The 13,734-nt window shown below is 38.6% G+C and overlaps 1 protein-coding gene across 1 annotated transcript; it reads left to right on the top strand.

The window, feature by feature from the left end:
* The first annotated feature begins 134 nt into the window (after positions 1-134).
* On the top strand, positions 135-12,094 carry LOC147156432 (vesicular glutamate transporter 1-like). The gene is made up of 14 exons (XM_086063713.1): positions 135-375; positions 461-610; positions 5,003-5,255; positions 6,339-6,457; positions 6,543-6,657; positions 6,852-6,939; positions 7,142-7,228; positions 7,652-7,788; positions 7,862-8,011; positions 9,229-9,361; positions 9,739-9,849; positions 9,988-10,115; positions 10,194-10,263; positions 11,091-12,094. The coding sequence occupies exons 2-14, from the start codon at positions 549-551 to the stop codon at positions 11,372-11,374; spliced, it is 1,737 nt and encodes a 578-aa protein (XP_085919839.1). The 5' UTR covers positions 135-375; positions 461-548; the 3' UTR covers positions 11,375-12,094.
* The last annotated feature ends 1,640 nt before the right edge of the window (positions 12,095-13,734 follow it).

The raw sequence follows: 13,734 nt of genomic DNA, 5'->3' as shown, positions 1-13,734 counted from the left end.
TTCCTCCTTTTTAATTGTGTTTTTGTCTGCGTCTCCTCCGTCCATTCATGGCACGTGCGCTCCAGGAATAGCGTGCCGCTTATTGGTGTGTGTGTGTGGGGGGGGGGGGGGTGACATGCTATACCTGGGACTCACTCCACTGTATGGGTCCCACTCACTTCGAGGAGATAAGCCTGCGGTAATCTGGACTCAGGAGAAGGCGAGAGAGGCAGCCGGCAGCCATGACTCCCGTCCAAAGTTGCCTCCCGCGGGCATCCCGCCTCCCGAGAACGTAAATTGTCTTTACATTTGGCATCTTCACCACATTGACGACACCAGCGACAACAACTTGGACCATGTTTTTGAAATCAATTTGACTCCCAAAGGCAGCGAGAGGTGAGTGCTTCATCTGAAATGAAAGCATCTTTTTTTTTTTTTCTTCTAATTTTGATGTGATTTTTCTCCTTCAATTGAATTCAAGTTTGGATGTGTTAGTGGCAGCCAGAAGGAGTGCGCACCAGCACAGGACTAAGCTTGTTTGGGAGCGCGCACAGGCTGGACCAGTGAGGATGGAGATCCGGCCGGACAGGTTTAAGGCCGTGGCTGCCAAAACTCTGGGCAAAATATATGGGTATGTACACAAAAAGGACAATTATTAGCAATTACAAGAATATGTAAGTACCTATTTGTATATGTGTGTATGCACAGACATACATTTACAAACTATCTATATGGTAAATGTGAGGTCATGATGTCCCAAGAGTGTTTAAATGTTTTAATATTTCAACTTTAAAAGAACAGCATTACATCGTTACAACAACATTAAAACATGCATAGTTAAAACGTCCATTATCACCCGAAGCAGAATATCTCAACATTTCATTTGAAAAAATCCGCAGGAAAAGTGAGATCATTTTTCTTCCGTCTCTATTGCACGGCCGCTCCAATGTAAAGTATCGCACACAGGAAACCGCCATTAATAATTGATTAGTTTGCAGGCATGCAATAGCGTAAAAAAAAAGAAAGAAGCCCAAGAAAGAAAAAAAAAACTGGCTCAACAAAAAGGAAGTCGAGAGGAAAGGTAACTACCGTAACAAATGTGCTTAAAATAGACCTTAAGTGTAAATAAAATGCAGTATTTCTACAAGATAAGATATATATATATATATATCGCAATATAACAATAGTTAACTTGCAAACTTGTTGTAATAATTAGGAAAATTAGGAACTGCAATCGAGCGGAGAAGGCAAGGCAGCTTTTTTTTTTATACTCAATGTGTTTTACATGATTAAAAGTACAACATTGAAACATTACAGAAATGATAAAAAAGAAAAAACATGCTAAAAAAAAAATTTTTTTTTTTTAAACGAGCCAATCGTAAGCTTGAATTGTTTTGAAGCTGGACTTGAAAACATTGACACTTGAGGCTGACTTGGCTTGTTCCACACTCTAAAAACAATTAGGTCAAAAATAACCCAATGATGGGTCAAAAATGGACCGATCCTATACTCGGGTCGATTTGACCCAACTTTTGAGTCAGGAAATTGGTCTTTCGGCGTTAACCAGCTCATAAATATTGATCAGATCCTTTACTTTTGTCAAAAATTGAGTCATTTTGTATAAAACAACCCAGAACGTTGGGTCAAATTGACCCATAAAGTTGGATCGGCACACTTTTTGACCCAAAATTGGCTTACTTTTGACCCAACTGTTTTTCGAGTGCATTTGAGGAGGAGAAGGCAACGGTTGTTAATGAACAGTTTTAATCACAACTACCAAAGGTTTGGACCTTCACCACGGTGACGCCGAATGTGGATCATCGACACCCAACAACCGCAAAAGCCAGTCGCTCTTGCTAGTAGCGGTAGCGCTGCCGTCATTGTCAGCCCAAGGCACAACATGAAAACTTAGGAAATGAGCTCTGACCCGATGTGGGCGGGTTCGAATGTGACCAGCAGACTTGTTGATGCACTTCCTTTTCTTTCTTTCTTTCTCTGCGGGATTTGATCTAGTGTCTAAACACTTAAATCCTATCCACAAATAGCTTCCCTCGCCTCCAAGCTGTCGAGCCTCGTAAATCCTCCGCGGGGCTCGTACACCTTAAAGTATAGCTCGTCATGGCGTACCTAACCCCTCCCACGCAGGCCCCGGGATTAGGCCAGTGGACGCTTCCTCCTGCGCGACGTGCCGCTCTCGCTTTCGTGCGTAACACGCTCCCAGCTGCACGCCACACCCGGATGAAGGAAGCAGGCCAGACCTTAAGTCAATGTAGGCCTCATTATACGAAAGAACTCACACTGTCCACTTCATTAACTTGCAATCATTTATTTTTTATATATATGCTATCAAAAGCCATTTTCCCATATAAGCTTACTAAAATTGGAACGAGGCACAAAAAAAAACCGCTTAGTAATTTACCTTACTAGCCTACTCTGCTGCATTAAATAATTAAATTAAATTAATTCATTAAATGTTAATTACCTGCGGGGAAAATCTGATAAATTCATACAAATATCGCTGATAAATTCATAAAAATAATATCATAAATACTTTTTGTGTGTTTACTTTTTATATTAATTGTTATAATAGTTTATTGTGTGTTTTATTAATTTTGAGTTAAAGTGGAAATGTATCAAATCAGTTTTTCTCAATTTTAAATGTTAATTTTGCAACAACAAAAAGGCACTATTTAAAAAAAATATATATATATATATATATAAAAAGAAGGTTTAAAGGGATATTTGACCCATTGAGCCATTTTCAGCAGTAAAAAGTTATTTTGTCATTTTTCATATACAGTACAATACCTTTAAAAACACACTTTGCCACTTGCTGTCGACTGAAAATGACATCACAGGTGCCCAGGAAACGGATAACTAACGACCAATCATGACTCGCTTGTTTTCTGCGTTTGGTCGTGTGACATTAGCAATCTGCGCTATGATTGGTCGTTACTCGTTACATGTTGCCTGAGCACGTGTGATGTCATCTTCAGTCGACAGCGACTGGCAAATGTGGTATTAATTGCAAATGAAATATAATCAAGCTATCATATTAACTCATTCACTACCATTGATGGTTATACCAAAAATTCATTAGAACTATTTCTATTAGTTTAACATTTTTTCCCATTTTTGTCAAGAGTATGAAAATCTAGACATTTTTATTGTACATTTAGAACAGATATAAAATTTGTGATTAATTGTGAAGTCATGCGATTAATTATGATTAAAACATTTAATCGCCTGACGCCCCTAATTTTTTAATAATATTTTCTTTTAAATAAAAGATTATTAAAAATAAAAATACAATTATTTTTGTAAACATTTGTTTAAAGTAAGAAAAGATTATTAAAAATTAGGGGCGTCAGGCGATTAATTTTTTTCGTAATTAATCGCATGACTTCCCTAGTTAACTCACGATTAATCACAAATTTTATATCTGTTCTAAATGGTTTTTTTTTTAGGTTTTCATACTCTTGTCAACTAAAGTGGAGGAAAAATGTAAATAGAAATTGTTCAAATGAATTTTTGACGTCTATAGCCGTCAATGGCAGTGAGTAAGTTAATTATACACAAAATATTTTCTTACTGTTGAAAATGGCTAAATAAGTCAAGTATCCGTAAGTGTCACATTTCTTCCTTTTGGATAATTTTTCCGTGCGTGTGATGAGCCTCCTATAAATGTATTCCCGGAGGGAAGCTCAGGGAACCTGGAAGGATTACAGCGGATTGACTTTAATTCATGCTCAAGCCAAGACATATACATTAGTGTCAACATACATTATAGTGCACTTGTGAAATAAACAGCTGGATTTTGTGAGGCTGTGTGAGAGTGAGCTGCATTGACTGTAAAAGAAAAAAAAGGCTTTCAAGATGGAAAAGGGTAAAAAAAAGACAAAAATAGTTCAAGGCATGCAGGGATATTAATAATTCATACTTGAGAATCTATTAATACTTGATCAGCATCAATGACTGCAAGAATCTGGACTCACTCAAAGAGCTCACGTTTTGAACTTCTTGGCTTTGCTTGCAATAGGACACTTTATTAGGTACACGTAGTCACGCGGCGGATTTAAAAAGTCTACACACCCTGCCCTGTTCAAATGCCAGGTTTTTGTGAGACTATCATTTGAATTTTTTTGCACCATTGTGACGTATTATCTATCGAACTCAAAAAAATAAATAATCTAAATTGTATAATTTCGTTATCGACAAAAACAGAAGTTTCCGATGCTGTGAAAGTACCCTAAATGCACCATTTAGCTTGCGTAGCATTAACAACTAGCAAGTGTGTAGCGAATAATATTCTGTTGTCCCCAAGCATCCTTTAAGCTTTTTTAATGACACCTCAGTTGGAGTTAACTGTAAAACTTAACACCCGATGATAAGTATTACACCCACTGTATATTTAAATATAAAACAACATGCTTTGTTGTTTATAACATCGCTAGCCTAGCGCTAATGCTAAAAGCGAAGGGAGGATCCCGTTCCAATGCTAACAGAAAGTTAGCATCGACTTTGGGAGTGTTTTTCCTTCAAATAACGAACATGCACACAAAAATGCTGTGGGAACACATACCCACAAATAAGATAACACTACGCAAAGTCACAAATTATTCGCAACGTGTGAAAAATTAGTTATTTGAATAGAATTCAATCGGAGTCCAGTCCAGTAACTTTCTTCTGTACTCACTTTAAGTGTGTACGCCATGGATGCACGGCACCACACTGCCCCCAAGAGTCCAAAACGCACAGGAACAGTCAGTAGTTGTTCTTACTGTTTTTTCCGTTGCTATTATTTTAGTTGATCCTATTCTTATTATAAATATATATTTTTAAATAATCGTACTCTGTATTTTTTCTGGCAAAAATCGGTATCGACATCGGCCTAAAAAAAATCCATATCGGTCGGGCCCCTAATAATTTAATCTAACAAAGGTCTGCTATCTTAATGCCAGCTATTAGCGCAAAACGACAAACAAGGCTAATTATTCCAAATTCCATTGGCCTTGGTTCACAGAGCTCTCGAGAAGAAGCAGGAGAATGGCGAGACCATCGAGCTGTCGGCCGAGGGTCGTCCGGAGATGGTGGAGGAGAAGGAGATGCCGGTGGTGGACTGCACGTGCTTCGGCCTACCCCGCCGCTACATCATCGCCATCCTCTCCGGCATCGGCTTCTGCATCTCCTTCGGCATCCGCTGCAATCTGGGCGTGGCCATCGTCAGCATGGTCAACAGCCACACCATCTACAGAGGCGACAAGGAGGTCATCGTGGTGAGTAGGGGAAACGGTGGAAGTTGGTGTTCACACAATGCAGAATGCCATAGACGGACGAAGGAACGGCATCAAGGTGGCAGTGTTGCGATGGATATTTGAACACACGGAGTTCAAACTTGTAGAGACTGAAAATATAACAATGCTCACAGGTGTGTATTTTTTATCCTCTGTGAAGCATGACTAATGTTGCTAATTCAGTCATTGGAAATATAACACTAAATAAATAGTATCGTAAAACAAGTTACTTGAATTATAAACAGTACAATAAAAAAAAATATATATATATTCTTAAAATTGTTTGCATACAGTATACAATTTAACTTTTTTTTTTCATGTATTTCATATTTTCTATTGTTAAATAATTGGGTAATTAATTATAACTAAACTAATTATAAGGAAAACATGAAAATGCTATATGTATTATTTTTTTGCATTTATTTATTGTAATTAATATTAAGAAATAGTAAAATACAACAAAATATATATGTTAAAAACAATTACCATAAAAAAAGAAGAAATAAATATTTTATATAGAATATTTTACATATATATTTGAACTTTTAACATATATTTCATATTTTGTATTTGTTAAACTATTGGGTTTAACTATAACTGATTGTTAAGAAAAAATGAAATATTTATATTTATTAATATAAGCTATTTTAGATGTATTTTATTTTTGTAATAATTTGTTGATTTATTTATTTGTAAGTAATAAATAAATAATCAAATGAAACAAATTACATATACATGAAAAACGACAATAAATGTTTTATTGTAAAAATAAACTATAATGTGTTGTTGTATTTATTTGGTTATTAAATTGTTACAATTGAGTTAATAATTGGTAAAAAAAAAAAAGATGATGTATTATATTATTAAAATTAACAAATTTACGTGTGCATTTATTTAGTGCGGGTTTGACCCCCCCCCACCCCCCCCCCCTGCTCTAACGCTTAATATTAAATCAATAAAAAAAGGGTTGATATTTGACAGTGAATGCACGCGTAAACTGTTGATGGTCGGAATGAAAGTTGAAAAAAGCTGCACTGCATTCCTGTTTTTGCCGCGTCTCAACAGAAAGCTCAGTTCGACTGGGATCCGGAGACGGTGGGAATGATCCACGGCTCCTTCTTCTGGGGTTACATCGTGACGCAAATTCCCGGCGGGTTCATCTGTCAAAAGTTTGCTGCGAACAGGTTGGCCCCTGTCGCCGTTTCTATGAATGACTTCCTCTTTTGCTATCCTTTCTTCTTCCTTCCTTCCTTCCTTCCTTCCTTCCAGGGTGTTTGGCTTTGCCATAGTAGCCACTTCCTTCCTCAACATGCTCATCCCGGCGGCAGCTCGCATGCACTTTGGCTGTGTCATCATTGTCAGGGTGTTTCAAGGCCTTGTGGAGGTGACGCGCTCTTTTTACTCTTGCTCTATTCGTACCCAAGCAAGGCGGGATTGTGAAAAGTCAGCTATGTGATCCTTTACCCAAAAAATCCCCACATACTTACTGTAAATACTGTATAAATTATTGAAAACAATAAAATAAATGACAGTATGTATTCATCGATGTAGTCCTGCTCTTCCATTGTCATCCTGCAGGGGGTGTCATACCCGGCCTGTCACGGCATTTGGGCCAAATGGGCGCCACCTCTGGAAAGAAGTCGCCTGGCTACGACGGCCTTTTGTGGTACGCTTTATTTCGTTGTTGTGCTTTGGTGTTATATAAGATGGCGCCGAAGCCTCGGCCGATATAAGTAGTAATTGGTGTCAAGGAAGTACTACTGAAATAAAATGCATCACGGTTTAACAATTTCAAACATTTTAAATGGTTTACATTAGTAGTATACTGTACTTAACTGGTAAACTAGTGACATTGTTTTCTTTGTAAGGTTCTTATGCGGGTGCCGTGATTGCCATGCCATTGGCTGGAATCCTGGTCCAGTACTCGGGATGGTCCTCAGTCTTCTATGTCTACGGTAAGGCAATCTGTTGACAATCAGAGAGACTTATTCGACCAATCAAATAGAGCCAGGCGGTCACATGACTGTACACAATTTCCACGCCATGGCCGTAAACAGAAGTTTTTAAAGTGACTTGAAAATAAATGGTTGGGTGTAGACTATGAAAAATGTATTTAGCTTAATGCTAATTTAGCATTTGTTTTTTATGATCAAATCACTTTGTTAGCAAGCTACCGAAACGCGCCTTGATAGCTAACTAGCTAACTTGAGTGCAGAAATGTCATACAGTAGTAGTAAAAACACTACTTATTAAATAAATAAATGCTCAGACAGTCTTGCATATGCTTTGAGAAATCTTGGTAGCAATTCATGCCAGCCGGCAGAAAAAGTAGCGATGAATCCTTTTGTCTTGTCGACCTCCTCCCGCGCGCGCGCCAGGAACTTTTGGCATCATGTGGTACTGCTTCTGGGTCATGGTGTCCTACGAAAGCCCCGCCGCCCATCCCACCATCACGGAGGAGGAGAGGAAATACATCGAGGAGAGCATCGGCGAGTCGGCGCAACATTTGGTGACGGTAAGTGCGCTTTCATCTCCCCGTGCCGTTCGACTAACGGATGTCAACACAGTCCAGTTGTGCTGTGCCGCAGAAATTCAACACACCGTGGAGGGCCTTCTTTACATCCATGCCGGTTTACGCCATCATTGTGGCAAATTTCTGCAGGAGCTGGACCTTTTACTTGCTCCTCATTAGCCAGCCCGCCTACTTTGAGGAGGTGTTTGGTTTTGAGATTAGCAAGGTGAGTGTTTGAAAGATTCACCGTTTGCTCATTTCTAACGAGCTAATTTAGCATTTTTTGTTTGTTAGTTAGTTAGTTAGTTCACATTAGAAAAAGCTATGAACACGTTGTTAGATAGCATAAAGTAGCACCAACGCTAGTTAGCGTTGTCGTGTAGCCTACGAGCTGTAAGCTTTTTTCTTTTATATAATCAAGTTACTTTTTTTCATTTATACTTTGCTAATTAAGCATGTTTTTGTTAGTTCACAATATTAGCAAAGCTATGGGAACACGTTCTGTTATTGTAAAAGCCAAGTCAATGCTAGCTAGTTCTTGCTGTTGTCAGCTACAATAATATGCGTTGTCTTGCCTGCTTCACTAGCGTGTGTTGTTTAAAAAAATTCTCATTCCAATAAAAGTACTTTTCTCAGTTGTTATCATTAGCTAATTTACAGTTGTTGTTTTTTGGTCAGTTCACAAAATTAGGAACAGGTTTGTTTGTTAGCATAAAAGTAGCACCAATGCTAGTTAGATGTTGACATTTGATGTTGTCAAGCTATTGGAAAGATTCATAGTGAATGTTATTTTGTAGCCTACTAGCGGGAAACCCACCATATAATGTTTAATAATTATTTGTCTAATAAAGTGACTTTTTTCAGTTATCCTTTGCTAATTAAAATTGTTTTGGGTAATCAGTTCACAATGTTGCAAAGCTATGGAAAAGTTGAGTCAAAGCTAGCTAGCTAGCTTTTGATATAGCAGCTTGTGGTTTTCAAAAATTGAAGTACTTTTTTTCAGTTGTTACCACTAGCTAATATATTTTTTTTTTGTTTTGTTTTTTGTCAATTCACAATGTTAGCAAACGCTCGAAACACACTATGATAGCATAAAAGTGAACTTAAACTGGCGCCAGCTAGCTCTTGATGTCAAGAACGATTTGTGGCAAATATGTTGTCTTGTGCTAGCCTAATATCTACCAGCTTCTGGTATTCAAAAATTCATTATCTAACCAAGATAACTCAACTCATTATTGGCTAATTTGGTATTTTTTTGGTCCAGCAGTTCTCAACTTTAGCAAAACAACGAGAACACGTTTGATAGCGTAGCGTTAGCCATTCGAATAGACTTCTATTAGATCTTCAACTTTTAACATCTGTACTTCTACTTAAGTACAAAGTTTGAGTACTTTGGCCAGCGGTGCTGATTTCTCTGTGTGTGTGTGTGTGTGGCTGTTGCAGGTGGGAATAGTGTCCGCTCTTCCACACCTGGTCATGACCATTATTGTGCCAATCGGAGGCCAGATTGCCGACTACCTTCGCTCTAACCACATCATGACCACTACCAATGTCAGGAAAATCATGAACTGTGGAGGTATTTATAAAAATAAAAAAAAAGAAGATATATATATATATATTTTTTACTACTGTATGTGTGTCCTGTATTTTATAGCTTTTAAAAATATTTTGTGATATTTTCCAATCCTGGTATTATTTGGGGGCTTATATCTTGCCCATACGTTTACCCTGCACAGAATCTGCACTAGAATTGTGTTCATCTGGCTGTGTTGAGGGGCACCGTGACTCGTGCGTGTTATTTTTGAACAGCAGAAGGAATCAATAGTGTGGTGAAATGGAGAGCCGTTGGCACTGTACATGCATTTCAGTGTGCAGGAAAGTGGAGGTCATTGTCAACAATGAAATGGACTCCTGCCCTCTGCTCCCTCGCCATTTTCTTTATCTTGTTGCCAGGCTTTGGCATGGAGGCCACGCTGCTGCTGGTGGTTGGCTTCTCACACACAAAGGGCGTGGCCATCTCCTTCTTGGTTCTGGCGGTGGGGTTTTCAGGCTTTGCGATTTCAGGTGAAGTCATCCATTTCGCCCGCGAAGAATTTGAATGTGTGACAAAAGGTGGCAAAAGTAATCACAATCAAGTAGAAGTACAGATATATATATATATATTTTTTTAAAGTACTTCAATTCCTTTTTTTTTTTTTTTAGGTTTCAATGTCAACCACTTGGACATTGCTCCGCGCTATGCCAGTATCCTCATGGGCATCTCCAACGGGGTGGGCACACTGTCTGGTATGGTTTGCCCGCTTATAGTTGGTGCTATGACCAAACATAAGGTGAGACGCAATTGTTGTGTACTTGTCATACTTTGCCCACCCCTGAGCAAACCTCTTTTCCTAAACGTTTTCTTGCAGACGCGCGAAGAGTGGCAGGGTGTGTTTCTCATCGCCTCCCTCGTTCATTACGGAGGTGTCATTTTTTACGGTATGTGTATACGGTAGCGGTGTCAAAATTCATGAGGTTAATTAAAAAAAATTTTTTTTTAATGCTTGATTAATGACCTCCCCGCGCCACGTCAACATTTAGCAGTAATAAATGTAATGATAATGCATATATTTGTGGAGACTGAGGTCAAGTTGTATTTTACAATTTAAAAAATGTGCAGAATTTCACATGCTAAAGATTAGATAGCTCTTAATATAAAAAGAAAATTTCGCTGAGCTGTCACCAAAGTCTTACAAATGCAATTATGACATCTAGTGGCAGAAAAATGACCTCAACACAAATCAATATTACAATACAGTACATATTTTTAATTTTAACTAAATTTTAAGAATTATTATGACATTACTGTATCAATGACTAAAATATGCAGCCATATTTTTTATTAGTTAATTTTTTTTCCACTTTTATGTTAACAGTATGAAAACTTAAAAATAAATATTGTTAATTTAGAACAGATATAAAATTTGCGATTAATCGTGAGTTAACTATTAGTCAGGCGATTAATTATGATTAAAAAATTGTAATCGCCTGACACCCCTACTATACTGTACAGTATTATAAGATATTAACAGGTAGATAAGGGGAATTGTGACCAAAAAAAGTACATTTCATATTAGTATAATCATTACTATTTATGTCACATAAATGTTTTGCTCTGCTGCCCTATGGAGTTCCACAGGGTTCAATGTTGAGCCCCCTGCTCTTCACCTTTTTTTTTTTTTTTCTATCTATCGAAGCATTCGCTTTCCATTCACTGTTAAGCTATTGGCTCAAATTCTTAGTCAAACCACTTTATTATCTCGAAGGACTTTTCGCATCCGGGGAGAAGCAAGCCTGGGCCGAGCCGGAGCAGCTGAGCGACGAGAAGTGCGGCATCCTGGACGAGGACGAGCTCGCCAACGAGACCGAGGAACTTTACCGTACCAGTGGCGGCGGCGGCGGCGGCGGCTACGGGGCCACCACCCAGGGGGCCGACCCCAACGGGGGCGCGGGAGGTGGCTGGGTGTCGGACTGGGACAAAACGGAGGAGTACGTGCAGCCGGCCGGAAGCAACAGTTACCATTACGGCGGAGAGGAGGAGCTGACATAAAAATGGCACGCCGCTGGGAATGTTTACAGAAACTAGAGCAGCGTTACTTGGCGGCGGGTGGAACTTTCAAATGGTTTCTGTTCCACGTGGATCCGTTTTCGAGACAAGTCCGCCTGCCTGCTTGAGGGAGACGGCACAGTGGACCTTAGTCAATGTACGATGTGTGTTTGCGTGTGGTTGCGTCGTGTCTTAGGCCTTAGTAGGCCCGTGTTTGTTTATTTGATGTACCGTAGGCACTCGTAATTGAACAAACGGGGAGGTGGATCTCATTTGTATGCCTCCGTCAAGCAATATAAAAACCGTTTCCATGAAAGGCTTTGTGAGGAAGAATTGAGGGGATTTTTTTTGTTTTTTTGCCTCCATGTGCACAATTTCAAGACATCTTGTGCCAATATAGCGATATCGTTTGCTTAGTACTTTTAGTACCAGAAAATGGTTTTCGCATGTCTGTGAGGTTTAAATCAAGGTGAGTTTGATATTTCCCTGTTGTTGTTTTTTTGTATACTGATGTAACATTAATTTGTGTCACATCCCTTCAATGACCTTTTTAAATTGTATACAACAAATCTGACTATAAGAAATGTTGTTTTCGTAGATCTAAAATGTGCCCATACCCCAACAAAAGCTTTCAAATCAAATGTAAGCCGTTTAACATTTCAGAATTGTAGCTCTGATTAACACCGAGTGGATTATTAACTATTAAATGTTATTTTTACCATTTGACTGTTCATCCGTTTTCCTTCATCACATTTTCCGCATTATATACTACAGTATTCATGTAAACATGTAAACGTGACCTTCTCATTTCTCACCCTTCCCACTTTTCAGGTGTGGCTGACATATGGGCGAGGTTTTAGCTTTCCCACAATGCCGTGCTGCTCCCCAGACAGCTAATTGATCTGCAAGCTGAAGTACTATACAAGGGTATGGATATACGAGAGAGGGAAAAAATAGATTTTGATGGCACTTACAGGGACTCGCCTTACTATCCTGCCCTGGGCTCCGAAATCAATGAGATTATCCCGCACCATCCATCTGGCAGCAGGAGGAAGCGGACAGCATTTAACCTGTCAAGTGTAGTTAAATTTTGGCACACATTGATGGTGATAATAGTTAAAGTACGGGACTTTAAGGAAGCTTAAAAACAGACTTCACAGGCATCATTAAAAGTCCACTTCAATTATTCCATGGTTTACATTACATGCCTTATATTTACCTCTTTATGTCGTATGAAAAAAAATGAAAAAAAGAGGCCTGCTTAGTTTCAGTTCCTCATTATTGCCACCAGAGGGCAGCATTGCACAACTTTTCATTGACAGTCACACACATCTACTTACTTCCAGTAAATCGTCTGACTACAAACCATTCGTATAACGATTTGCGACTGGTTGCGAACCCAAGATAGTCATTCAGAGGGAGTTTTTATTTATTTTTTATATAATATATAAAGTTCAAAATAAAGAGATCCTATTCACGAGTAGGTATATAGTTAAAGTACAAAATAAAGTTGGTAGCTAAGGAAGAGAGTAAAGTACTGGACACAATTGAAAGACGAACTGATGAGTAGCGGGCGGGATTGTAATTTAAAAAGTATAAAGAGACGGCGAGGACAGAAGAATCTATGAACCAAAAGTCGGAGTTGATTATGACAATTTGAAATGTACATACACATAAATACATACAATAAAGGTAAAGTTGATGTACAGTACAGGCCAAAATAGTATAAATAAATATGATTTGTTGTATCAGGTATGTGTGGAATTCTTCCTACTGCCAAGTTGCTGTCTTAAAGAGTGAAACATGTTATCATTTGCAATTTTTTTAACGTAAAACAAAATCGGAATATTATGTAAGTAACGTAGTCTTAACAAAAGTCCAAACAGGGTGACTCTTGTGTTAAATAGCTGCTTTAATCCACTCAATTGTTCCGTCATTCACATCTTGTGATCTATTACAAGAAGGATGCTACAAACAAAAACACAATCTCATTTACTGCAAGATCGCTCATCTGCGCAGTTGCTGTCTCCTCCAACTTTTTACACCAGAGAACAAAACAATTGAGTTTATAAAGCAGGAGGCGAGAGCGTGTTAATTTATGTGATGAGACAACAAAAACACTTATTTGAGATGAACAATCTCATGACGGATTGCTCGTTGAGTAAAAGAGAAAAATGCAGCGAGTGTGACAAACGAGTGTCGGATGTTGTGACGTTAAATGAGCGCAGGCAAGGAGAGACGGCAAATGGCAAGAATCCTCTCAGCCCATGAATCATTCTTGCTTTATTCTTTGGCTTACCTTGGTGATTGTGATGACGCACACGAGCTTTGTGAAGCGAATTTTAAAGACCGCTGCTTTGTCC

The sequence above is a fragment of the Leptonotus elevatus genome, chromosome 20, assembly GCF_054856555.1.
Source record: "Leptonotus elevatus isolate MCC_2025b chromosome 20, RoL_Lele_1.0, whole genome shotgun sequence".
Classification (NCBI taxonomy): Eukaryota; Metazoa; Chordata; class Actinopteri; order Syngnathiformes; family Syngnathidae; genus Leptonotus; species Leptonotus elevatus.
Note: the sequence above shows the minus strand (reverse complement) of the source record. Positions and strands in the feature narration are given on the sequence as shown.

Coding starts and splice junctions, on each gene's coding strand:
- LOC147156432 (XM_086063713.1), top strand. CDS start 549: ATGGAGATCCGGCCGGACAGGTTTAAGGCCGTGGCTGCCAAAACTCTG. Junction 6,940..7,141: donor GGCTACGACGGCCTTTTGTG/GTACGCTTTATT, acceptor TTTCTTTGTAAG/GTTCTTATGCGGGTGCCGTG. Junction 10,116..10,193: donor GTGCTATGACCAAACATAAG/GTGAGACGCAAT, acceptor GTTTTCTTGCAG/ACGCGCGAAGAGTGGCAGGG.